Genomic DNA, 27,265 nt, shown 5'->3' on the forward strand with positions numbered 1-27,265 from the left:
GGCATGCTGGTCGAGAGGGCCTAGGTCGATCGGGGTATCCCCTATCAAAAATATACATAGACTATTAACATAATACACATAAAATCTAAACAATAAAAACAACGTCGTTTGTGCGCCCTGTGCACAGTATAACGACTGCAAAAACAAAGGTTGGGCTTGGAGAGTTCTTAGAATATGCCGAAGGAGTGGCCCATTAGAAAGCCCATTCTCATATGATGTATCAATGTATCATGTATGAACTATATCTCCCAAAGTCCAGACAAGAAATCTCAGCTGAAGCTGAAGACAATAAGACAAACACTTGACGTTTGACAACAACTAGTATTTGCACCCGTGCGATGCACGGCCATATATATAATATATAGAATATACAGTATCATATAATAAAAAAAAAATGGTGAAATCTTGTAAAAAATACAAAAACACAGCACATAAAAAATGTTATTACACATTATTGAATACTTCCTTGTATACGACATTAGTAGTCGTACTGTGAGATTGTACATTTTCGTCACAAATAAGTATTTTTAATCTCTTAGGATTACTAACTCTTGAGATTGCTACATACATTTGACCATGATTAAAAACCAGTCTTTCAAAAAACAACCCAAAGTTGGACAGTGTTTGACCTTTGACATTTATTTATTGTCATGTCATATGACAACATTATCGGAAATTGCTTTCTTTGGAACTTCAAAGACAATCTTGGATCAGAAGGTGTTAAGGACATCCTTAGAATTAAGACGACTCTCTATTTTGCGCTTTTTCTCTATTTCGCGATTGTTTGCCGTATTTTTTAATAAGAAAAAATACTGTTTACGTGTAATATATATATATATATATATATATATATATATATATATATATATAGTGTTTGTTTGTAACAGTTTAGGTAGCATATTTACATCTTGGACGTAATGATTTTCATCTGTAAAAAATTGATATAAAAAAGTATAGTATAAATAGTTAAAGTATACAACATACAAAAAATAAATAAACTTAAATTAGTATTGTCACACATTTTTTTTTCTCAAATGCAGTAATTGTAAATTTAAACTATGATATACTTAATAATAAAATATGTATTATTAGAGTATAATACATTATATTTAATTTAATTTTTAAACAAAGTGTATAGATAGAAATCTATAAATTATATATATATATATATATATATATATATATATATATATGTTCAATATAGATATATCAAATTATTGTGTAGACTATGGTCCACACAATGTTATGTGGACCATAACAAGAATACATTTTTAATATATTGAATGTACATTATTTTTATACTGTATGTACATTATACAATATAATGTACACTAAGTACAAAAATAATGTACATTCCCTGAATACAATGTATATTATTTTTGTACTGAATATATATTATTTTACAGTATACAAAATATGGTCTATACAACTTGTGCGGACCATGGTCCACACAATAATGATTGTATTTATACATATAAGGCCTAAAATTATATTCAAGTATAATACCCAAAACATACACTATGATCCCAAAAAAAGTATCATTAAAAATATATACCAGGCCTGCTATTAATAGCCCATAACCCGTACCCATTAACCCGGATATATATAGCATATTAATAGCCCATAACCCGAACCCATTAGCCCAAAAATATAATTAGAAAATCAAACCCTAATTCACTAAGGCCAGCCGATTCGTCTCCCTCATCTCCCATTTGTTATTACCCTAATTTCTCGCTCAGCAGCTCTGTGAGGATCTCTCTACGCTCTCTACTTCGTTTTCGAGCAATTTCACTCCATCCTTCCAAAATCAAACCCTAAATCGTCCTTATACTTCCCAAATAATCCACAAAACCCCAAAAATTACACAAAAGTTAAGTGTTTTAGTTCTTACATGCGTTTGAGTCGGAAGTCATCACTGTTTTTGGACGAACAAACCGTAGATCGCGAAAGTTTAAAATCACGATTTCAAACAGAATAAAAGGTAATCCTTGTAATCTTTCATTTTCTTCGATCTAAAAAGTTTGATTACTATACGCATTACATTGTGTTTTTATAAAGTTAGATAATAATATGAAATTAAATTTAATTTTTTGGCATTTGAAATATGTATCGTGTTCAATTAAGATTTGTTAAATTTTTATGCTTGAATACATGCATACATATTTTTTTAAAGTAATAAATTTTAAAAATTAAAAATTATATAATCTCTGTACACTTGAATTATTTAAAGATTATACGACAATTTAAATATTTCAATAACCATGTAAAGTGTTACGGTTCTAAATTAATTAAATCCTACTATCGAAATGTAAAATTAACACTATACGCTGTAAAGGAAACAATTAATTGTTCAATTTATTTAATGTATCTGTAAAAATATTATAAAGCAAATTTGATATTTTTAGGTGGTATAGTAAATTGCTTTTAAATTATTTTTATATTTGTTTAATTTGAAAGGATTTTTTTTTTAAAAAAAAAGAAAATTAATTTTCTGGTTATTATTTAATATAAAGTGTTATGTACAAATAAAAAGTAACACTGGAAAATTTTAAAGCTTTAAAATAAAATATTTTTGTGAAAATTGGATTTGAATTTTAAGAATCACAAAAGTTATGTCATATATTCTGTAAAAAACATTTATAGTATAAAATTGCGAGTAAGTTTTTTTTCTTTTTCTTGCTTACCTCAAATATAAAATACAATATATTCTAACATTATCTATCTTAATATGATGCTTAACAGGTTTTCTATCTATAGTTCAAAGGAGGTAAACATGTCTCAACGAACAACATAAATAACTACTGGTAATGCAAGTATGAATTGACAATGACAGGTACGTTTCAAATACTATCATTAATCTTCCTCTGCTTGCTTTCTTTTGACACAAATGATAAATGATCATTTTTGCTTCCCCGTATTTCTTTGATGTAGTTTATATTAGATGTTGATAATCTGTGATAGTAAAAGAAGAGTGATATATGTATCTGTTTACTTGGCTACCTGTTTGGTATTTATAAACATGTGTGAGATTTCTGTCTTTAGAATAATTACATCATGGAAGATGATAACTTTTTATTGGTAACCTAACAGTCATAACTGACAATTAGGGCAAAATAAATAGATTGTGTGTATTGGTTACTGTGTAAGTTGTAGCCTTGTCTTTTTTTTTTGGGAGAAAGTTAGCCTACTCAAATTGTGTGTATTGCATATAATATTTTGTATGACTATTTCATTTTTTTCAAATGAAGCATGCTACTTTTTTGTCATCAAATAATGATGTTCCCCCTGTTTTTGACATAAAAAAATGTAGTTCAGATTTCTTAAAAGAAATACACACAGTTTTATATGGAGATAATTTCTTTTTGACATCAGATTATAAACCTTAATTTTTGATGGATGAAATTTTTTTGACTTGATTATTATATAAAAAACTATTATTTTAATGCCTTAGGTTTATCTTCTACAGTAGTAATTCATATATGAATTACAAAGTACATTCTAAGACAATAGTGTTTTTCTGATACTGGTAGATCTAAAAATAGTGTTTCATCGTTAATCATGTCTAGCAAATTTAAATTGTATTTTTTAAAAAATTTCACATCTTCATTTATAAAGAATCTCACATGTTGCCTATTACTTGGTTCAAGTTTATTTTTTTCCAAAATGAAAGCAGAGTTGTTTCCTAGTGTTTCATTGGCAATCGGGTTTTTTAAAGTAATTTGAGTAGATAAAGGGTTTAGGGTTTATTAGGCATTCACATTATTAAGGGTTAAAAAAGGCTTGATTTCTTTTGCATGCCAATAATGCCAGAGTTATAAGTTATAACTATGAGTTGCTTGCTATAAAACTACAAATATGCAAGTTACTACTTCCTCTCCATACACTAAGAGTTCATTTACTGCAGCTAAGTGATTGTATAGATTTCACTCTATTTATCCTGTAAACATGACAAAATCACCAACCTGCAAAAATTGTAAAATATTTAGTCAAAACAGACACTTTTTTGTTCAGATGAAATTATTTATGCTCAGAACTATACCTGTATTTACATCTATATGGTTCTTCTTTGTGCAGCCTATGATAACTGATCTCTTAATCTTCTTCATGACTGTTTGTACTGCATAATCACATTTTGACTTGCTTGCTTCAAACTGAAAACCTTTTAATGTCTATTAAGCACTTCTGTAGTTGTTTTAAGCCTAAAATTCTTCAAGCTTAGTACCTGCCCAACTAAGCATTGATTGTTCAATCAACTAATAATGATAAACATTCACCTCTCACCTTTTTGCAGCAACTGATATGTGAAGAATAATCTCAGCACATACATTTATCAAGCTCACAAGTCATGAGGATTGGCTACATTTAGTCATTTTGAATCCTGTCAACTTACAGTGTGATTTTTATATATGTAGAATTTTATTCTTTTTCAAATGAAAGTTGAAGGATGATATAGAGATTTACCAAATGTGCAAGCGTTCTCTATTGGATGCTTAATCTTCAAGAAAATGCCTTCTTCCTCGTGAATGCTTTCCCAGCATGCTGTATGCATCTCCATCATTTTTATCTACTCTCCAACTTCATCTTCATGAAAATGGGTCTGAATTGTGAGGACTTATTTATAGTGTTAGAAACTCCTGTGTATTTAATGTTTTAGTATTGGGGATTGCAAAAGTTGTTTAAGTTGCTTTCACATATTCTGATATGCAACCTTTTAAATTTCAAACGTTTAAATTTTGTATAATTAATGAATTTTGGAAAGAAAAAAAGTTTTAAACCCAATACACATTGGATAACGCAAAGGACCAAAAGCAATAAATGAAACAATTTAATTTAGCCAGATATTCTATCTCCAAAACGGTGTAGTATTGGGTGGGCGGGAAAATTTTGTATGTCTAAAGTTACTGCTTTATTATAACTAGTACTACTATTTGAACCAGTACTACTATTTGAACCCGTGCGATGCACGATATAATAATATGATGAGAACAATTATCTATCAATAGTGTATTATAGATAGAGATGTAATTATAAAATACAAAATACAATTGGGCATATGCACTTTAACTATAATAAAAAAAAATTACATTTATTCCAATATTTATAAATTTATAAATTATTAAATACTTCCTTATATACAACATTTGTAGTTGAGGCCCCAGCCTTAGCATCTTTTTCGCATACAAGTATTTTGAGGCCACATCGACTACTAACTCTAGAGACCGCAACATACAATTGTCCATGAACAAAAACTGGTTTCTTAAGAAGCAAGCCAACATATTGAAGTAATTCATTTCAGATAATTCCACGTCGCAACATATTGTGCTATTAACAACACTAGTATTTTCACCCGTGCGATGCACGGAATGGAATTGTTGTAATATATTAAGAATATTTAAATCGATATATAATTATTTAAGAGTTAATTTCACCGGAGGTCGTTTATGTTTCCTGACAAATCCAAATTTAATCCTAGACTATAGTTATTAATTATTACAATTTATTCTATGTTACAACTCTTACGTTAATATTCTTACTATTATTATTAACACTTAATTACTTTTAGATATTATTATTACCACTTATATTATTATTATATTATTATTATATTATTATTATTATTATTATTAGTTTCTTTTCAAGTACTGTTAGTATATAATGGTCGCGAAGCACAATAATAATATAATCATAATTAAATATTCGTGTACTGTATTCCAGAGTTAAAAATGGCATTAACTCTTGTATTTCGTGAGTCATAATAATAATATAACAGTAATTAAATATTGTTCAATTCTATATTCTTTTAGGATTTCTATTACCATCATTAATTATTCCCAAATTTACCATAATTAAATAATTTGACCAATTATAAAGAAAGATTATTAAATAATGCACGGGACAATTGTTTAATTAAAAATTTTAAAAATTCATTAATAAAACATAAGGTTCTCATAGTTTTTTCTTAGAAACTCTTTAATAAAGTATTTTTAAAAAAAAAACATTTGTCCAAAACGGACAACGGAGTCAAAAGTTATGCCTTGCCGAACTTTTGACACTTTACAACTTTTAAAAAAAAAAAATTAAAAAAATTAAAGGCCGGTTCAGCCGGCGAGGCGGCCGTTGAGGAGGCCGATTCTGGCCTTCCTCGCCGCGGCCAGCGACACGATTTTTGCAACACTGATATATAAAATAGATATAGATTAGAATAGGAATAGTATAGATTGTATATAGAAATCAATATATTTTATTAGGAAGAGAGACTTTTTAGGAATTGGGCGGGAAGTTAAAATTTCAGGATTTTGTTTTTATATATAGTATAGATTGTATTACACTCTTTTATAATAATAATAGAATAGAATTTTAACGCAGAATTATTGTACGAATGGAAAAGTAGAAATCAATAAATTTTATTAGGTAGAGAGATTTTTTAGGAATTGAGCGGGAAGTTAAAATTTCAGGATTTTGTTTTTATATATAGTATATATTATCTATAAAATTTGAAAAATATATAAATATATCAAATATATGAACACTTACGCACAATAATAAATTATACATTATAAAAAATATAAATACACGTACCATTTCTCAAAATACGAAGTGGCTTACTAATTGAATCCCCAAAAACTCCAACCAACACATGCCTATTCATTTGTAATCCCCGTTCATTTCTTTTTTTGGGATAATTTTCATTACATAAATCTTCACCAATGTTTTCTACATTCAAAAAAAATTATCAAAAAACAAATAAATAACCAAGAACACATACCAAAATTATGTGGTCTAATGGTACCCGGGTTGGACTTCCATTTCTAAGGTTGTGAGTTTGGTTCTTAGTGGAGGCGAGATACTACATTCTAATAGAGCTAGTAGCATTAAAAAAAAAAAAAAAAAAAAAAAAAACCAAGAACATAAAAATAAGATGATTTATAACATTTTAAAATTTGTATTTATTTTATAAAAACCAAATATCGGAATTTAAATTTACAAAACTATCTTTATTATTGATTAGTGACCATATATTTATCTAAATATAATTTAAAATTTTACAAAAATTAATTCAATACTTCAACGAATTTAAAAAAATAAAAATAAAACCGTGATACATGAAATAAATTTTTAAAAAATCAGAACAAACCAAAAAAATGAACAAAAATACCAAAAAAATGAACAAAAATACATATCAAAAAAATATAAGATGATTTATAACATTATCAATCCTGTATTATTTTTTATAAAAAACAAATATAGATTTTTTATTCAAAAAAAATACTTTAGTATTGATTAATAACCATATACTCACCTAAATTTAATTTAAATTTTTACAAAATATTAATTTAATACTTCAGCGAATTAAAAAAAAATGCCTAATACATGAAATAAATTTTAAAAAATTACAAAACAAATTTAATATTAAAATTCATTTAAAAAAAAATAAGCTGCACAAATAAAAATAAATTACAAATCAAAATAATTACTAATTACTACAAATTAATAACAATAATATCTCAACAAATTATTTCAAAAAATAAAAGTAAAAATATAATATTCGCTAATAACATTTCCATATCCAAATCTTATTAAAAATAACATATACTAAAAACAATATATATATATATATATATATATATATATATATAAACTAAACCAGCCTAAATAGCCCAACTAACCCATCCCTATGTATAAATATATTTACCAGTATTCCAACCCAACCCATCAGCTCATACCCGACCCAAACCATACCCAGATATAACCAATCCCCCCAAATTAGAAACCAAATTCCCCTCCCTTTTCCCAGTGTCTTCCTCGTCACTTCGAACAGCTAAGCTCACCGGAAATGGAAATTGTGCCAAATCACTAACAACAACCTACGATCAAAGCTCTAACAGGTCCAACATAGTGCAAATATTGTCGCAATTCCATCATTTCTATCTCTCAAACCAAAAACACAGCAGATCCAAACTCTACTACCACACAGTTTACCGGAGAAAGAAGATTATCAACGGCGGCAAAGGAAAGAACCTACCCTATCAGGTAATTTTTATTTCATTCTTCAATCTACGCATCTTTTTGTACCTATCTACATACAAACCCTAGTTTTTTTTTCTCAATTCAAAGTGTAGATAAAACCACAGTGAAACTATCTGCAAAAACACTCCAAGATTATGCAGCACAGCACGAATTGGAAGAGAAAGCAACAAACCAACAAAGATAAGTATTGACTCGCATTTTCCTGTGTATTTAGCGGAAATATGTAACATGAGCAGCTATAATTTGTATATGATGTTTAGGTTTTTCGAATTTGATGGTTTTTAGGGCATGCATGTATATTTATCTTCAAATTGAATTGAATAATTGCTTCTATTACTTCATAGAAATATAGTTCTAATTTTTTCAATTTCTCTAGTGTCTAGGTTCACTCTCAGAATATTTAATAATTCCATGAATTTGTTCCTTAAATTTTTAACAGCATCCATTATTTGTTTGATATCAATTTGCAGGCTATAAGTTCATTTTTTTAAAATGAAAACTATAATTTACTTCTACACATACATTATTTTCAGTATTATATTACAAATACTATGAGAGTGACTTAAATATAGAATTAAAAAATATATATAACTGTAAAAATGAGATTATACCTTTATTTTCATGCTCATGTTTTCTCTTGGTAGTGATTATTGTAGAATTCTCTATCTTCTTCATTTGACTTTAATTTGTAACTTGTTAGCTACATTTGAAATTTGAAAATGGAAATGAATATGGTTCATTCACACATGTGAAAGATACCAATTTATAACACCTACAAAGCATTGATAATAGCAATACAATGATTACTATTCCATAGGCTGGAAGCAAAAATCATGACCTATCTTATTGGTAGTATAAATTTTATAGAGATATTACTTCAATCTTAGTCTACTTTAACCATTTGGTTATCTGATAAATACACTGATTTGATATGAGTTTGGATTGTTAGGTGTTAGAGATTTGTAGGGAAAAGTGTATCTGTAGACTTCAATGATGTTACTAATCTCTTTCTATCGGCAATAGATAGAAGTCATATGTTAAGACCAAATTCATATTGAAAAGTATATAAGAAAACATTACATTTATTTGGGGAAATTTAGGCTTTTATTTATTTTTTCTTATTTTATGGAAGGATATCTAGGTTTTTTAAATATTTTTGGGGGTTTTGAATTTTTCTGATTTGTTTGTTTTTTGATTGGTTCTTTTTTATACAAGACTGATTTTTGTAATCATTTGTTCTTTGTGAAAGGTGTGTGTTTAGGCTGTAGATTTCCAATGTGATCTTTTCTGTATCTAGAGGAATTCTAATAATTTTGTATAACTATATATATATTTTTACTCTAATATTCAAAGGTGATTATGGTAACTTGGTCTTCTAAATTCTAGATGACAATAAGGTCTCATACTAAGAAACTATGTGATTTGCCTAGAGCAGGAATGAACTTCAAGTCAAACATTTTTCTTGATTTTTTAACCAATTTACTAATTCCTCCCATACTTTACTGGGAATATTCACACTTAGTTGCTTCTTCAAAACACTAAACTCCTACACTTGTGCATTTTTGATTTGCTTATCATATTTCAGGACAATGGGGGTTGAACACAAAATAGATGCACATCATAAGAGGAAGAAGTGCTAGTCTCCTTATGTCAAGCATTCATTTTTTTGTCCCAAAACAAATAATCAACATTAAGAGATGTGCATTTTGTAACCATACTACAAAACAGCTTAGGGGTTGCAACCATTGAAAACCATTTTTCCAAATTTTTAAGTTAGAGCAAGTTTTATGTCCACTGATTTCAGATTCATAGAGCACATTAGTCAAGATGTGCATGTTTTAATTGATATCCCTCTCAACCTGTATATGTTAATTAGCTCCAAAAAGAGATTTATAATTATGTGAAGCTTGATCAGCTAACTGCAAATAGAAACACAGTGTTCCAGTGATATCTTATTCTCAAACTCAGTTTATTGTTTCTAAGATAACACCATGTAAAGATGACCATTTGCTGGTTTTATCTGAGTAAAGAGTAACACCATATTAGTGTGATATATCTTCTTGGTATATGGATAGTCTATTTGGACTCACATATGAGAATCTGTAATACTGCCTCCCACTTTGATTTTGGTAGATCACAATAAATCCACACATGAAGCCAAAGAGATTATAAAAAGGAAAACAGATTTTGCAATCAGGCAAATTACATTTTCTGTGGTGGAGATGTTGACCATACACCCTTATGTTCCTTATGTGTTTTATGCATTAACCTTATTAAAATGGACTATTTGAGAGAGAAAGCCATCAATATTAGAGAATGCAAGACATCAATTTACCTGGATTCTCATGTCGACAATTCAAATACCACCTATCAACTACTACATTCAAACCTTAGAATAATTCAATCAACTCTTACATTCACAATGTAGTTTTTATAACAAAACTGATGTCATTTTTTTTATTGTATGAGACACCTATAAATGAAGAGCATTGAACTATCAAGCCGATTAACATGCCAAGAAAACGAAGTGAAAAAATGAACATTCAGATCTCTAGTCTGGCAGGTAACAAATGTATTCTTTGATGTGGTATTTTGTAAAACTTAGATAATTACTAACTTGTGTCAATTTTTTAATTTTTTTTAAATGTATGAGACATGTCTAAGTGAAGAACACTGGACTATCAAGGGCATTAGCAGGCCAAGAAAAAGGAAAGGGAAAAAGGATCTGTTGAGACTGGTAGGCTGGCAGACAAGAACTGTATTCTTTGGTATTTTAAAAAACTTAGACTGCAACTCCAAATATAAGCTATACTTACTATCTCCATTCCAATAAAGAAATTAACAACATGTTGTTCTTATTTTCATATAAGTTACATGTATATGAAGAACACTGGAATCCAGAGGACAAATAGCCAGGCCAAAAATGAAAGGGGCAAAGTAATAAGGTAAGAAGTTGACTCCATTTATGAATGTATTGTATTTCAAATAGAGGATTAACATTGCTGCCAAATATGAATGCTTTTATAAATAACAATTTTTTTTTTATTGGAGAATGTAGAGCAATCTCAAGAACATTCATGTAAGAAAGGCAACCACAATTCAAGAAAGAAGGTTCAAATAAGGAGGGGATACCACAAACCAAAAGATGGAAAAATCAGACTAAAGGTAACCATCACACTTCAAACTAAGACATTGTTAGTAGCATATTAAACAACTTGTTGACACATAAACCATTCTAGGCACAGAAACAGTAGGGAAATACCATTACATAATAACAGAACACAGCTTGAAAAGAAGAACAACAACTAACATAGCTAAAAAACATAGATAGTCCCAAAACAGAAAGCAACAAACAAACAGGATAAGCCCAAAGTAAGAACCAATACTACATTGCCCAATTTCTCACTTCTCCTCCTTAATAGTGACTGCCTTAGACTTCTTAGAAACTCCTTGTGCTTCAAAATCCTCCAGCAGATTTCTCTTGAGATGAACTATATCAGGAGCATTAAACACTTCACTGTCAATTCCATCCAGCCCAGCACAGTCCTCATCATTCATTACCCAGAAGTCCTAAAACCAGCAACATTAAAGAACATTAAGAGGGTAGAAGCTTAGAAAATTAAACAGTTAATCAAATAATCACATACCTCAGAATCAGCACCTTCATCCACTTGGGGACCTAAACCCTGAGGAACCTGTGTCAATGGACTGTCAACCACCACACTTGAACTGTGCTGGGAAACCACTTCATTGTCAGTAGAAACACTAAGTACATGGAATGGTGATTGCAAACTCTCTAGCTGGTCCTTAGTAACAGTTACTCGAAACAACATTACCATTCCAGCAAGCTGTTGAAGCTCAGCTGGAACAAAATCAACCATCTGTGAGTACTTAGACCTCAACTCCACAGCTGACATGCCAATCAATCGAGAACACTCTCGATCCCACACGAGCATAGGAGCATCTCCACTCTGGTCAGCAACACGCAATACCACCCTATATCTCATAATACCCTCACCCCAAGACCTTAGACATTTGGGACAATGCATTAAACCATTTTCCAACTTGATAACCTTTTTATTGCAAGAATTGTTCTTGCAAGAAAAGTAGAACCAGTCCAAGTAGTTCTCAATACCTAGGACCTTCCCAGCAACCCAGAATTGACCCAACTACACCAACAAAAGTACAGCAAAAGATTAATTAATATTAAAAAAAAAACAAAGAACAGGTTAGCAGAAATTGAGAGTTAAAGTGCAGAAAAAGTAGCATAATACCTGTTGATTCTGGTATAATTCAGCAATAGGAGTAACCACAGTATCATTATCAACCATAGGCACATTCAACCTAAGGCCAAACCTAGAATCAGATGGTTTACACCTAAGGGGTGTGTAGTCACTGCCAACACTGCCCAAAAAAAGATTAAAAAAAATAAAGAATAAAGAACATAGGTGCAACACAAAAAAAAAAAATGTATAAGAGATTACAAATTAAATAGGAATACCTCTTTCTGAAATCAGCAAACACTTTTGATGAATGGTCAAAAATCAACTGCGTTGCATCAAAAGAGCTAGATATCCTGACCTCTCCATCTAATTATAAACATAAAATGTAAGTACCCTAATAGAGAAAATATAGAAGTATAGGAAGACACACATTCACTTTGAAGGAACCTAGCACGACATAGTTGCACCAAAACAACAACAGGATCACTGAACTCCAGATTAAAGTAAGGCATAAGAAGCTCCACATGTCCACCCCACACTGTGCACTGCAGTTGTTTTTTTCTGGAAAAAAGGGGGAAAAGTAAACTGAGTAAAAATTAAAAAATAAGATAAAAGTGGAAAAAGATAGAGTGTGCTAGAAGAACTTACTCAGCATCTTCAATGACAAAATCTATCAACCTTGTAGATTTTCCCCCAATAACCTTATCTACCGGAGAATATATCTCCACAACCCTTCCAATTACATATAAAAAAAAACAAACATAGAACCATTATAACACAGAAATATAGGTATTGTAAATAGGGAAAGAGATAAGGAGAAAAAACTTACCAAACAGTTCATTCTCATTCACACCATCCTTCTCCAAAACAGCCCTTAAACTTTTAATACGAAACATACAATCTGGGAAATCAATACGCCTATACTGCTTAACAGCAGTATCAAACTTAAACTTGATCATATACTTGTGATCACTTGTTTTATATTTGAAGTAGTTGGTGATGCATAAGAAGTTCCTAATCCCATAGACACTGCCCTCTTGAAAGTAAGAGCTGTACTTTTGAACTTGATCCTTAGGTATTTTGAACATGTATGAAACTCCCCTTAGATTTACAGAAGCAAAAGAAAGGGAAGAACATTAGAAACTAATAGCAACTACTAAAAATATTATTGCTTTGAACAAAAGGAAACAAAAAAAAACAAAATTTACTTACTGCCGAATCATGAAACACACATTCACGACTTCTAATGACTTTCTCAGTTCCTTCAAATACCAAATAGGTACGCACAAGACGCAAACGCATTGCCTTAGAAGTCTGCTGATGATGGATTTCAGAGCAAAGAATAAACTAGCCAGGCATGGTTAACGCTAAGAAGCTTTTGGAGTGGTTTACAGAGAAGTAGATGATCGGAAGTGGAAGAAAACATTAACACAACCTACCTATTTATACTGTTAAAGAGTTGTATTAGAGATGTAAAACCCATGATTAAAAGTTAGGCATGCGCCGGCAAGGAGTAGAAGGGCTCTTCGAAACCAATACAAAATTATTAGAATTAGTCTATAGATACACAAAAGATCACATTGGAAATCAACAGCCTAAACACACACGTTTCATGATTACAAAAATCAGAGTTGTATAAAAAAGAACCAATCAAAAAACAAACAAATCAGAAAAATTCAAAACCCAAAAAATATTTAAAAAACCTAGATATCCTTCCATAAATAACAAAAAATAAATAAAAGCCAAAATTTCTCCAAAACAGTTTGGGCGGGATTTGGGGAGCAATTTGATTGGCCAAATCTATGGGCTTTATTATATATAAGAAGATTTGTCCCCGTGCGTTGCACGGCCATGATATTATGATGCAATATATAAAGATTGTTATATTGAAGATATAGGACCAATAAGGTTTTAGATGCAATAAATAGACAAAATATAATTTATCAGGTTCCATAAACAAAACAATTATACATTATTAAATATTTCTTTGTAAATTAATTTCAATATGACATTTACTCGTTTATGCGAAAAAATGGTAGAAGGATGATTTTACTAACTTTTTTTTTTTGAAAGTTACTGGCTCTATTACATTGTAGTATCTGTGCCTCCACTAAGGCTCGAACTCATAATCTTCCAAATAGAAGTCCAACCCGGGTACCATTAGACCAAATAGTCCTGGTCAAAACATATATAACTAAAATTATTAAGAAATGATAATTTAGCATGATCTTACAGAAGTTAATCATTATTACATTAACTAAAGATACATATATTTGTGAACCATTAATAAAGTATACACTATTAATATACTGAATTTACATTATTGCTATAATAAAAGTTTATTATGGTATTTATTTATATTATAAAATAATGCATTTTTAGTAAATTTAAAAATATAGTCCACAAAATATAAGTAATTAGATCAATATACAACTTAAATTTGTAAGTAAAAAATAATAATTTTACTAAAAATAATGCATTTTTAGTAAATTTAAAACTATAGTCCACAGAACATAAGTAATTAGACCAATAATGCATCTTTAGTAAATTTAAAACTATAGTCCACAAAACATAAGTAATTAGACCAATATACAATTTAAGATTGAGTAGAGCTTGTTAAAAAAAAATCAAAAAAAAAAAAACCTTCTAAATTCTAAATTCTAAATTCCTAACCTCATAGTAAAGCTTCTAAATTCTAAATTCTAAATTCCTAACCAAGCTTGTAAAAATAAAATTTCTAAATGAGAAAATTACACTTTTGGTCCTGTGACTATTGTGGTCTTGTTAATTTCAGTACTCGACTTTAAAAACTAACAATTTAGTCCTATAACTATGTAATTTTTAACACATTTGGTCCTTCCGGCCAAATCACCGGCCAAATGTTACCGGAAAAACATAAATGTCTTAAAATTGTTTAGTCATGGGGCAAAACGGTCATTTTACATTTAAAAAAAAAAAGGGAAATCATCAGATAACCATTCTGGGGAAGTCAATCGTCGTCGGACGGAGAACAACATTGCAATGGTCCAACAATTTGCGACGATGCTGTATAGGGCCGTCAGTGGTGCGAGATAATCCTATATACACACTGTACAAGCTAATCTTCCATGGCATTTGACTAAATCCTTGGAAAGAGGAGGCCAATCCTATATACACACTCTCCCAGACTCTCAGGCCATAAATCTTTGAACCACAAATCTGAGTTTGAATCTGTTCTTAGCTTGTCGCAAATAAGATCGTTTTCCGATTTCCTCTGACCGGTTTGCTCCTCTGATCGAATTGGTATTGCTTTCGGATCTCTGTGTCTCTGTGTTGTGCATGCGCGTGAGAAAACTCTGTCTCTGGTTGCCATTGAAAATGGTCAAAAGCAGAAATTCATGTGTGGTTCAAAAATTGTAACAACCATTTAAAATTTTAAAAATTAATTTTTTTTTACTACTTATATATATGGTGAAGATAGAAAACCAAAAAGAAGGAGAGAAGGACGGCAACATTTTGACGGCGAAAATAAAAAATCGTATCAATTCCTCCGATTCCGGCCAGAAGGGACAAGGAAGAAGAAGAAAGTGGTTTGAAATGACTGTTTTACCCCCATGAATAAATAATTTTAAAATATTTACGTTTTTCCGGTAACATTTGGCCGGTGATTTGGCCGGCAGGACCAAATGTGTTAAAAATTGCATAGTTACGGGACTAAATTGTTAGTTTTTAAAGTCGAGTACTGAAATTAATAAGACCACAATAGTCACAGGACCAAAAGTGTAATTTTCTCTTTCTAAATTCCTAACCTCATAGAATTTAAAGAAAACATCTAATGTTTGGAGCCAAAATAGCTCTACTCACGAGTTGTCTTGCATCCATGTTTCCAGTACGGTATTTAGGAAATGTACTGTCAACAATTTGTCTAATGGGATCGCCCTCATTTTCCAATACAAAGGAAGACGGTATAATTATATTGCAATCAACACCATTGTATTCACTAAGTTTTCCATAACCTAAATCTGCAATCCACTTGGAAAAACTATCTAATTAACTTCTCAACCTCCTCTTCATTAGTAATACTTCACAATCTTAAATTCTTCTCCGTAACCGTCTTATTCAACTATCTATCTAACTTCCTTATGTCACCCATGCAATGCACAACAATATTATTATGGTGCAAGCTATAAAACTTGTATAGGTTGAACGTATAGTAAATAAAATGTTGAACATATAATAAATAGACGAAATATAATTAGGTAATTAGAATAATTTAGATTACTAATGAATCATTCTCATTTTAAGTTATTTTGAATGACCATACTAACCCCAACGCACTTAGTCAATTGTTGATCTCATTCTCAGTGTCATAAATATATAATTGAGCAAACTTTGGTTTATCGTCAGATTCTGGTAACAAACTCCCCATTTAGTGGAAAATTTGACCATGTAGTCTAAAAATTGGTGGTGCACTCCTATTGTTAATTGTTCCATCAATCTAGTACTGTATTGGTGTGATGCACGACTATGTTGTTATGTTGCAATTATAAGACATGTAATATTGAACACATATTAAAGCCGTACGAAAGATAAGTCACTCGTGCGATACACGGAGTTGAAATTGTAAATCCTTTAGTTAAGTTTATTTTTCAATAAAACTTAGTATGTACGAATTTGAAGTAATTATTCGTTAAAATTTTATATGTTATTAAAAATTAATAGTGTTATTAAATTTTATATATACAAAGGGAATATGAAATTTATTATTTTATAAATTTTGGTTATTTAATAATTATGTTGATTAGCTATAATAAAATTATAAAATTATTATGATCATAAATATTTACTCTGAAAAAATACATTAGTGAGTTTGATTGTCCATAGTATGTGGACTATCTCAAAGCTCTTTAAAAGTAAAATACTTTGTGTATATATATATATATAGCCCATAAAAGAAACCCAAAACCTAAGCCCATACCCGACCCATTTAATATCTGAACAAAAACCAACCCCAACCCTAGAAACCAAACACCCTTTCCTGTCGACTTCCTCGCGTCTCTGCCCGAAACCTTCCTCCGTCAACACAAATAGAAACCAAGCCAACCCTTGCGCAACAAAACTAAATCCAAGCTATGCACGACGAAAAATTGTACCAGTATGATTCTAATTACATCACTTCTAGCTCTTATATCCAGTAGAAACCTTAATCGAATCCTTTGTGGTGAAATGGCGCCACCGACAAAGAAGCTCTTGGACAGCAGCTCGTAAAACATCCTACTTTATCAGGTAATATTTATATTATTTTACATATTATAAATCTAATTTTACCAATTTTCTAATTTGGAGAACTTGGTTCAGTCCTAATTTGAAATTTTTGTTTGTTCTATGCTTTAATGTCCAGATTGTTGTTTAAATTGTTAATCATAGATTTAAATACCTCAATGATTGTAACTATTTAATTACCATTTTGTAAAGTAATAGTTACTCTGATCTAGGCCATAAGATTTTTATACACTTAGGCATTAGACTTGTAATTATCTTCATGTTTTTTTTGACAACTGTTATAGTTATAGAGTGTAGTAATCTTTATTGTTATACTTTAGTTACTAAGTATGGTCTTTAGTATGGTATTTTAAAAATTTTAGGTTGTCTGATTGCTTTAAAATATTTTTTGTTTCTATCTCAATTCTTAATTATTTTTTCTATGTATGCTAGAAAGTATAGAATAGAATAATGTGCAACTTGTTTGCTACAAGTTCATTTTTACATCGAGTTTTTTTATTTTTTTTTAATTTTTTATTATTATTATTTTTTATTTTTAACATGTCTGCACACATAATTATTGAAATTTGAGTTTTATAAATACATAATAGAATTCCAGTTAACTTTGGTTACTTAAATTTTCTTTTACGGAATTAAACTTCAGCTTTTAAACATTCAATCAACCAATTTTAAAGTGGTTGAGAAGGCAGAGATAGCTTAAATGGTGTATGAAGTTGATCAAACTGGTTTGTAAAGGTATATGAACTATGAACACATAGCTTTCAAAGGTAAATTTTTTCTTTTATTTTTAAAACATCTTTTGATCAATTTTTTTCTCCAAATGTGCATAAGTAGTTTTTAGCCTTCTTGTTGTATTTGATAAGCATGATATTTAGTAAGTAGCCTTAATATGCTATTCTAAAAACATGTGCATAAGTAATTTTAGAAAACTCAAGTAAGTACCCTTAAGATGCTATATCTGGATTGTTAGTACTAAGTAGTTTTGATAGGTATAGTGTTTGTTTTCTTCTGTGATTTGGTTCTGTAAATGGCACTTGAGCAGAAGGTAGAGAAATTAAAGCTAAGATTTAGTGTTTTTTTTGGTTCTGTAAGTGCCTACCTTCAATTTTGTTGCTTTACTACCTTAGACCAGTTTGTAGTTTCATGAAAACAATGTACATAATTGAGGTTTTAAATCTATGATTCATGGCTTTGATACAAAAACAAAACAAAAAAAAAAATCTCAGTTACACATTGCATATAAATAATAGTCAGATTTCCTATCTGTAAACATTTTGTCTTTCCAGCATGTTCGCTGAATCTTTCTTTATTCCATTGCATCACTATCTTTCTTGAATATGCGCCTGAAAATAACTTAAGACAACTGCAAGATAGCTAATATCTATCACATAGAAACCAATAGTTCTAACTTAGACATCATTGGCACTTGGGCCAAAAACCACAGTCTAAAATCATGTTTTAGAGGTCAAATGGGGCAAAATACAGAACTGAATATTGTTTCACAGCCCACCAGTACAAAATGATTTTGTCAGAAACCAAGCTAGTCTAGGTCAATGTCACTTTTTCCAGCTTCACATTCACTTGCTTATTCTTATTTGAGGTTTTAGTGGATGATAATTCATCCAGAAGATTTCTTTTCAGTGAACCACTTACATCACCACTCAATTCCTTCACTGGCTTCAAAGCAGTTACATCATCAGATTAGAATAACAATTAATTATAGATTAGAATTATATTCACTGGCTTCCATTCACCGACTTCACTGGCTTCCATTTAAGAAAATAACAATTAATTATAGATTAGAATTATATTTATTTAGGAACCTTACATCATCAGTGTCATGTTTATCATGCACTGTCTTTCTCAATTTTTATCACAGGAAATGCATTAAGTAGATTGTCAAATTGTTCCTTTCTAGCAGCAATTTTAAATACCAATGATAGACCAAACCAAGGTCTTTAACTGCATAGGTATCTTCCCATTTCCCTAAGTCAAGTTCATAGTCTGCATTAGTTCACTCATAGTATTAAGATTCAAAGATTATTAAATGTAGATGGTGAAATGATATTTACCCTTGGATATAATGCTTTCAATTCTGCTGTTGTAATACCAATTAGATCAACACATTCCATTTCCCAAAGGAAGAATGGGGGCATCCCCATTAACATCGACCACACTCACTTTCAAACGATATCTCAAAATAACTTCAGCCCAATTTCTGCTACACTTATCACATTACTATAGGCCACCCTTAGAGACAAGCTTTTTATTGCACCCTTTGGTTGTTGCAATGTAGTGCTTTTGAAAATAAAAAAGTTCTTTGATCCAGAGAAATTTTTAGAGCTATTCAACCTACCATCAAACAATTTGAAAGACATGCTAATATTGTTGGATGCAGTTGGACCAAGGTAACTTTTAATTATTTTTTCAACTAATTTTAATCATTACATCTAACACATGTGCAAATGTGATTTTTAAGCCTACTGCTTTAGTTGATATGTATACTATTTAGTACTTCAGAAAATGCTAAAATAATACTTGGTTCAAGTATTTTATTAAGTATTAAGAGTACTATGTTTTTGAAAAGTATGCTATTTCTATTCTGTTAGTACTAAATACACTTGGTACTTAACTACTTGGGTTATTGGTAGGAAGTATTATATAAAATAGCTTTTTAAAACCAAAGCATGCAGATAAATTAGAAAAATATATAGATAAGCATCTAAGAAATAAAAATATTTCAATTGCAGTATGTATTATTCATACCTCAGCTTTGTCATATAGATCTTTTATAGTGCTTATTACCATAGGAGACTTGAAATTGTATGTACTGTTGCCATAGGACATCATTGACACACAGTTGATGATTCTAACTGGGGTATATTCAACCTTCAATCTGAAAACAAAAAAGTATTAGATCTGAAATATTGTTATAAAAGTAAATCATAATCTGGTTTTTGGTTTAAAATCATATTTGTATTTAGAAGGAATGAAATAGAAGGATTAAAATAGGTTTAAAATTACCTGGACTGAGGTCTTTGACTGTTTTCCTAAAATGTAGAGCGGAGCCATTTTCAGGAGGAGTAGATGGCAAAGAAAGAACAAACACGCAGACCTTAATTCGCAAAATTGCTGGTTAGTAGCCATTATTTATAGAACAGAGTTAAGCTGAAGAGTTCAAATCAGATTTGGAGGATTTAGAATTCCAAGAAAACTCAACAATTACTGAAGAGCAATTATGGGTTTGCACCGGAAAATGAAACGCCAAAATAGAAAAGCTGCAAAGTGTTTTGAATTCATCTCTATTGATATGATATGTATTCGCAATATTGTATGTATAAAATCATTTAATGCAAACGGTGGCCTTCAACTTGGAACAACTCCCCACAAATTTGGGAAATCTAAAAGGTGGCTGAGCATGACTTAAGTATTTAAGATTAATACAAATACAATTACTGAAAATATAAAGTTAATTAAAAGTATTTGACCGCAATCTTCTAATAGCCAAACGACGTCACTTTTATTGGGCGGGAAAATGAAGCCATTTCATTGGCTGAAATCTTATGGCTTTAATATATAGGAAGATGATAGATGATAGATGGAGGAGAAGGCAAAAAGGAAGTTACTACTGATACTATATGCATCGCAGACCGGTAATGCAATCGACGCCGCCGAACGGTTGGGCCGCGAAGCTGAGCGTCGCGGCTGTCCTGCAGCCGTATTATCAGTTGACGAGTTTGATCCAGTAAGAACTCATCTTTTCCTCGCTTTTTTGGTTCTCTTTTGCTTTGTTCACCTGTATATATTATTATTATGGAGTAATGGAGTATAATTGTTGGATTATAATTTTCCTTTTAAAATTATGCGCAAAACTTTTCAGATTTCTCTGCCTAATGAGGAGATTGTTGTTTTTGTGGTTTCAACTACTGGTCAAGGAGACACTCCGGACTCCATGAAGGTCAAATATGTTCCTTTAATTTTAAGTATATTGCACTGTTTTGCAAGAGAATACAATTTTTTAAAATATTTTTTTTGGTTTTTTCATTATTTTCAGCACGTTATATCGAGTGAAGTTGTACTTTTTGTTCTTTTATTTCAGGTCTTTTGGAGGTTTTTGTTGCAACGCAATCTTAGCCAAATTTGGCTTGAAGGAGTTAATTATGCGGTGTTCGGACTGGGTGATTCTAGCTATCAGAAATATAATGTAATGATCTCTACAGTTCTAATATTATGGTACTTATTTCTCTCTAATTAGACTATGGTCACTTTGCAAGAAAAATAATTTCTTCACGTTTGCAAGAAATATAGTGTAATGATCTCCATAGTTCTAATAATATTTTCTGATGCACAAGTGCTTTAATATTAAATCTGAGTAATAAGGAACCTGTAACAGTTTCTTTTAACATTCAATTTTCCAGTGGCAAAACTATTCAAAACTGTGGTAGTTTGATATAAGGAACCTGTAATTATGCATTCATATTTTCAAATGCAGATGCATTATTCCTCTATATTCTTTGATGCAGTTTGTTGCAAAGAAACTTGATAAGAGGCTCTTAGATCTTGGTGCCACTCCGGTTATTGAAAGAGGCTTAGGAGATGATCAGCACCCTTCAGGGTATGTTTATGGTTTGTTTCCTCTAATTTTTTTTTTTTGATGTTTCAACTAAACTATTTGCAGTTTTTCTTGAATGAAATGTGGAATTTCTTTGATACTGATATACTTTGGTCACTTGTATGTAACCATATCAATTTTTGTATTTTTTTTTTCCTGTATTTTCCTTTTCTTTTTCTTTGTGTACTTTTTGGTATTGAGTAATTATCTTCTTTTCCTTCCCCAAAAATTAGTTGCACAAAAAGGGTCTAATCATCTAATGCCTAGCTAATTTTGATTGTAGGTATGAAGGTGCTCTAGATCCTTGGATGTCCTCTTTGTGGAATGTGTTGCACCAAAATAATCCTATGCTATTCCCAAATGGTCCTGAATATGAGACATTAAATATAGAATTGCTGGATCAACCTAAAATAAAGATTACATATCATGATGCTTATGATACTGATGGTGGGAATCAACAATTCTCAATGTCTTCAGGTAACTATGCTCCTTATATAATCAATTGCACTCTTAATATGGAATGAAGGCCTTATTCTTTTAGTGAATGGTCATGCCTTCTGACCAAATTACTGTGTAAACTTCTCGAACCAAAGTTTCACAGCATGAGATCTTAATCCTATTATTAGTACTTGCATAAACTTTTATACAAGAAAAAATAGTACAAATAAGAAGATTGGTTGCTTTTGCTTTAAATCTTTTATTTGAACATGACTTCAATTAACTATTTCCAATTGTGGTTGTGCGAAACTTTTGCTAGTTCCTAATGATATATACAAATTTCCTCATAGGTCATCAGCAGAAAAAAGAAAAAGAAAATGAAAAAAGAGCATTAGCCTTCTCAAATGAAAGAACCAATGAGGCCTAAAATAAGGAGTTGATTTATCCTATTATGGACATCATTGCCAAATACACTATTGGACCTGAATTTGATTCATGAGGATACTAATTTTCTTACTTATACCAATTTTTACCAAATTGAAAAACCATCAGACTTTGCATCTTATGCTATAGTCTGCATGTATTTTCACATCATCTCATTCTCTATTTTAATGCTTCAAATATTTAGAGCTTAGTGCATAATTTATGTCCCTTTCACCTTTGTTTAAGGGCTAACCTTTTGCATTAGTTATTATGTTAATGTACTTTTTCACACAGTTGCAGATCTTAATTTTGTTGAGGAGCAGTTTGTTAGAGCTCGCTCAATGTTCCCAGGAACACATTCTGGAAAGAATCGGCCAGATTGCTTTCTAAGAATGGTATTTCGTGCTCCATATTTTCAGTATATTACCTACACTTCTCCATGAATTTATGCTTTGTTCCTGAACCCCCAAGTTTCACATGTATCCTTATTGGTGGTCTTGTGCTTTACTGTCTACATATTACTTATGGAAACTAACATATAGATTGAAGAAACTTTTTCTTCTCTTTTTCCCCCCTTTGGATGTTCATTCTTTAATGATGTTATTGATGTATAATATTTATTTTTCAAATTTAACATAGGTAAAAAATGATCCATTAAGTGAAGTAGGCTGTGGGAAAGATGTACGCCATTTTGAACTCGAACCTGTTTCATCTGTAAGTCATGTTTTATATTCTGAACAAGGTAGATTGTATAATTTACATTCATTGCTTTATTCATAATTTCTTGTTATAAGTTTGCAGTCAATCCAGTATGAAGTGGGTGATGTTCTTGAGGTTCTACCTGGGCAAAGTGTTGCTTCAGTGGATGCTTTCATAAAGCGTTGCAATTTGAACCCTGACTCATACATCAGAGTATGCTATTACCTTTACAATCTTCTCTTCATGTTTTAAATAATTGTGAGATATACTAGGATTAATGTAAATTAAGTAAGCTTACCCTCCTTTGCAATCACATAGTTCCATGCTATTTTTGAAACATACATTTCAATTCTCATTTTGAGGTTATGTTAGCTTTTCTTTGTTTTTCTATTTTTACTTGTTCTTTTCTGAATAAAAAGCTATTTTATCAGTATTCATGCATGGTGGGTCAGGAATTTAAATGTTTAAAATACATCTGCCAAAGGGACTAGTAACATGAATTATTCAATCTTTACTCTTTTATATAATCTTCTTCCAGGTTCAACCTAGAGATAAAGACCAAAGACCTGCTGATAATACCATAAGTACTGTAATGCTCCCTGTGCGGTTAAGAACTTTTGTGGAGTTAACTATGGACATTGCATCAGCCTCTCCTAGACGCTATTTCTTTGAGGTAAACTCTTGTGTTGTATATCTTATCCATATGTTAAATTACTTTTGGCACGTTAAATAAATGGTTTACATATAATTATGTAAATCTTTGCAAACCAAGGGTTGGAATGAAGTTTGTTTTTCTAATTTGAAATTCATAGCACTTCAACAGCATTATTGAAAATAAATCTGATATATGAGCATCAACCTTTTGTTATGATATAATTGTGAATGCCAGCATTTAATGATGCTGATCAATAGTTAGGGCATTGCTGGTTTTTACACCTTTGTGGTTAGCTGCATTATTCTATTAAAGAACTAAAAGAGTAAAAGCTATAAAAGAACTTTCTGTTAAATATTTCACATTTAATACGAGAGGAAAATGCCTCTTCTCAGAGCAGAGAAGAGAGTAGCAAAATAGATTCAATTACAATCAGATTCCTAAAATCAGTCCTAATCAAAATCTTTCCTAATTACATGTGGTACTAATAGATACATAATCTGAGAGAAATTAGCATAGATACAGAACCAAATAATATAGAATCCGTGAGAAATCAGTAAGCATATTTGAGATTCCAACAAGAAATTCTTGAACTTGTTGAACAAGTTCTTGTTGACCTAGTTTGCTCTTCAATTTCTTAATTGATGTATTCAAATGTATTTGCTACTGTTTGCTTCCCTCCATGGCTCCACCTGAGTGTTCATATATCCGTTATCTTTGTCTATGCTTACAAGACTCAAACAGGCAATTGGATTGGATTGCTACAGCTCTGAACTTTCTTAATTACTACTTACTAGTTCAATACTAATCTTACCAGTCAAATAAATTCAACATCAAATAAATTCAGGAAGCTTTCCTGGGTTCTTTTGTGTATGTTGTATATCTTCCTTGAGGTAATTAAGGTTATGAGAATAATGTCCCTTGATAAACATTCAAGAATTGGGTTTTGATGGCTCTTCCTTTCACTTCTGAATGTTGTGACGTACCCAGACATATTCAATTAATAACAAATGTTGGGATATTATTTCTTTAGATCATGAGTTATTTTGCCACTGCTGAACATGAGAAGGAGAGGCTCAAGTATTTTGCTTCATCAGAAGGACGAGATGATCTCTATCAGTACAACCAGAAGGAAAGGAGAACAGTGCTAGAGGTAAAATTATTTATTTGTTCTTTCTTTCTTTCAAAAAATAAAAAAAAATAAAATCCAGTTCTTTAAATTCGCATATCTTGTCTTGCTTCAAAAAACTTGTTGGCATGGACACTGGATGCAGGTATTGGATGATTTCCCTTCCGTTCAAATGCCATTTGAATGGTTAGTTCAATTGGTACCTCCATTAAAAACAAGGGCCTTTTCCATCTCTTCCTCTCTTCAAGCTCACCCTAACCAAGTGCATCTGACTGTAAGCATAGTGTCATGGACAACACCTTATAAAAGGAAGCGTACCGGTCTTTGCTCATCTTGGTTAGCTGGACTTGATCCTCAACAAGGTATTATATTAACAGAGATATGCCATTTCTTACAGGGCCAATTCATTTAAAAAATTGAATGTTATCCTTTAGGCCAATTTGCTTGTATGTGTCGCAGGAGACCTTATACCAGCATGGTTTCATAAAGGTTCTCTTCCTCCCCCACCACCACCACTTCCTCTCGTTCTTGTTGGACCGGGAACTGGGTGTGCACCCTTCCGAGGATTCGTGGAGGAAAGAGCTCTGCAGAGTAAATCCGGCACCACGGCTCCCATCATTTTCTTCTTCGGTTGCAGAAATGAAGAAAACGACTTCTTGTACAGAAACTTTTGGCGGTCTCATGAACAGAACGGTGGGGTCCTTTCTGAAGAGAAAGGAGGAGGCTTCTTTGTTGCCTTCTCCAGGGACCAACCTCAGAAGGTTTATGTGCAACACAAGATGAAGGAGCAAAGCATGAAGGTGTGGAGTCTGTTGGCCGAGGGGGCTGCAGTCTACGTTGCAGGCTCTGCAAGCAAAATGCCTTCCGATGTGCTTTCAGCGTTTGAGGAAATCGTATCAAAAGAAAGCGGGGTTTCTAGGGAAGCTGCGGCGAGGTGGCTTCGGGCATTGGAAAGGGCTGGTAAATACCATGTTGAAGCCTGGTCTTAATCTCTGCCCTTTCACCTGGATGTACTACTAATACTTCTACACCAAATTAGGTGCAACCTTGTTACATTATTTACTGCTCCAAATTATAGCAGTGTTTATTTATTTATTTTACCATGTAATTTTGTATTTTCTGGTATATGTGAAGAGGGATGGGGAAGATCGGAAGAGACAATGCTCAACTACATCATAACATAAAGAATCATTATGTTAGATCTAAATACTTTGGGGATGAAATTTGAATTTAGACCTAATGTTTTGAAAGGCTTTTAGACTATAATGTTTAGTCTCTCTTAACCTTGGTAAATTATATTATGGACCAAGGTTAATGTTGTATCATGGACTTAGATTAATACTACAAGTTTATAAAAATTTAGGTTAAAATAAGGGAAAATTGTAATTTATGTCTCTCTATAATATGCTAATTATCAATATAACTCCTGAATTATTATTGTTGTAAATGTTGTCCTTTAATTTTCAAAACGGTACATATATTGTCCGTACGGTAGGAGCAATATATGTACCGTTTTAAAAAATAAGGTGCAACATTTACACTACGGGATGACACTATATGTATTGTTTTGAAAAGTGAGGGGTAATATTTATACCACTAATAATTCAGGGGTGACATTAATAATTGACTTATTATGAAGGGGTATAAATTACGATTTTCACTTAAAATAATATTGGAGGTTCAAATAATCAATTGTTACTTATATATTTTAAATACATATAGACTTTATGAATTTGCATAAAGTAGTAATTTTATGAGTCTACAATAATGACTTTATGAAGATGATTTTGTCAACATAT

The 27,265-nt window shown here is 31.1% G+C and overlaps 1 protein-coding gene and 1 long non-coding RNA gene across 8 annotated transcripts; both read left to right on the top strand.

Annotated features, from left to right (window-relative positions):
* The first annotated feature begins 140 nt into the window (after nt 1-140).
* Nucleotides 141-26,817, top strand: LOC109183433 (NADPH-dependent diflavin oxidoreductase 1). Of its 6 annotated transcripts, none has more exons than XM_019333523.1 (14): nt 17,264-17,516; nt 20,575-20,648; nt 21,094-21,258; nt 21,394-21,471; nt 21,613-21,717; nt 22,037-22,128; nt 22,409-22,602; nt 23,281-23,381; nt 23,626-23,700; nt 23,788-23,898; nt 24,224-24,358; nt 25,371-25,490; nt 25,612-25,828; nt 25,926-26,817. In XM_019333523.1, exons 3-14 carry the CDS (start codon nt 21,112-21,114, stop codon nt 26,453-26,455), a joined length of 1,905 nt encoding a protein of 634 aa, XP_019189068.1. In that variant the 5' UTR covers nt 17,264-17,516; nt 20,575-20,648; nt 21,094-21,111; the 3' UTR covers nt 26,456-26,817. The 6 variants fall into 6 exon arrangements, with proteins under 6 accessions (XP_019189065.1, XP_019189070.1, XP_019189068.1 ...); XM_019333521.1 differs by lacking the exon at nt 17,264-17,516 and adding an exon at nt 19,862-19,921; XM_019333520.1 differs by lacking the exons at nt 17,264-17,516; nt 20,575-20,648 and adding an exon at nt 141-182 and having other exon boundaries at nt 21,114-21,258.
* On the top strand, nt 1,653-4,680 carry LOC109183434. 2 transcript variants are annotated; one of them, XR_002054544.1, is made up of 3 exons: nt 1,653-1,981; nt 2,743-2,833; nt 4,413-4,680. It is a non-coding gene; the product is annotated as an uncharacterized LOC109183434 (long non-coding RNA). The 2 variants fall into 2 exon arrangements; XR_002054543.1 differs by lacking the exon at nt 4,413-4,680 and adding an exon at nt 4,292-4,404 and having other exon boundaries at nt 1,654-1,981.
* Nucleotides 26,818-27,265: the final 448 nt, after the last annotated feature.

Source organism: Ipomoea nil, unplaced genomic scaffold, assembly GCF_001879475.1.
Source record: "Ipomoea nil cultivar Tokyo-kokei standard unplaced genomic scaffold, Asagao_1.1 scaffold1125, whole genome shotgun sequence".
Taxonomy (NCBI): domain Eukaryota; kingdom Viridiplantae; phylum Streptophyta; class Magnoliopsida; order Solanales; family Convolvulaceae; genus Ipomoea; species Ipomoea nil.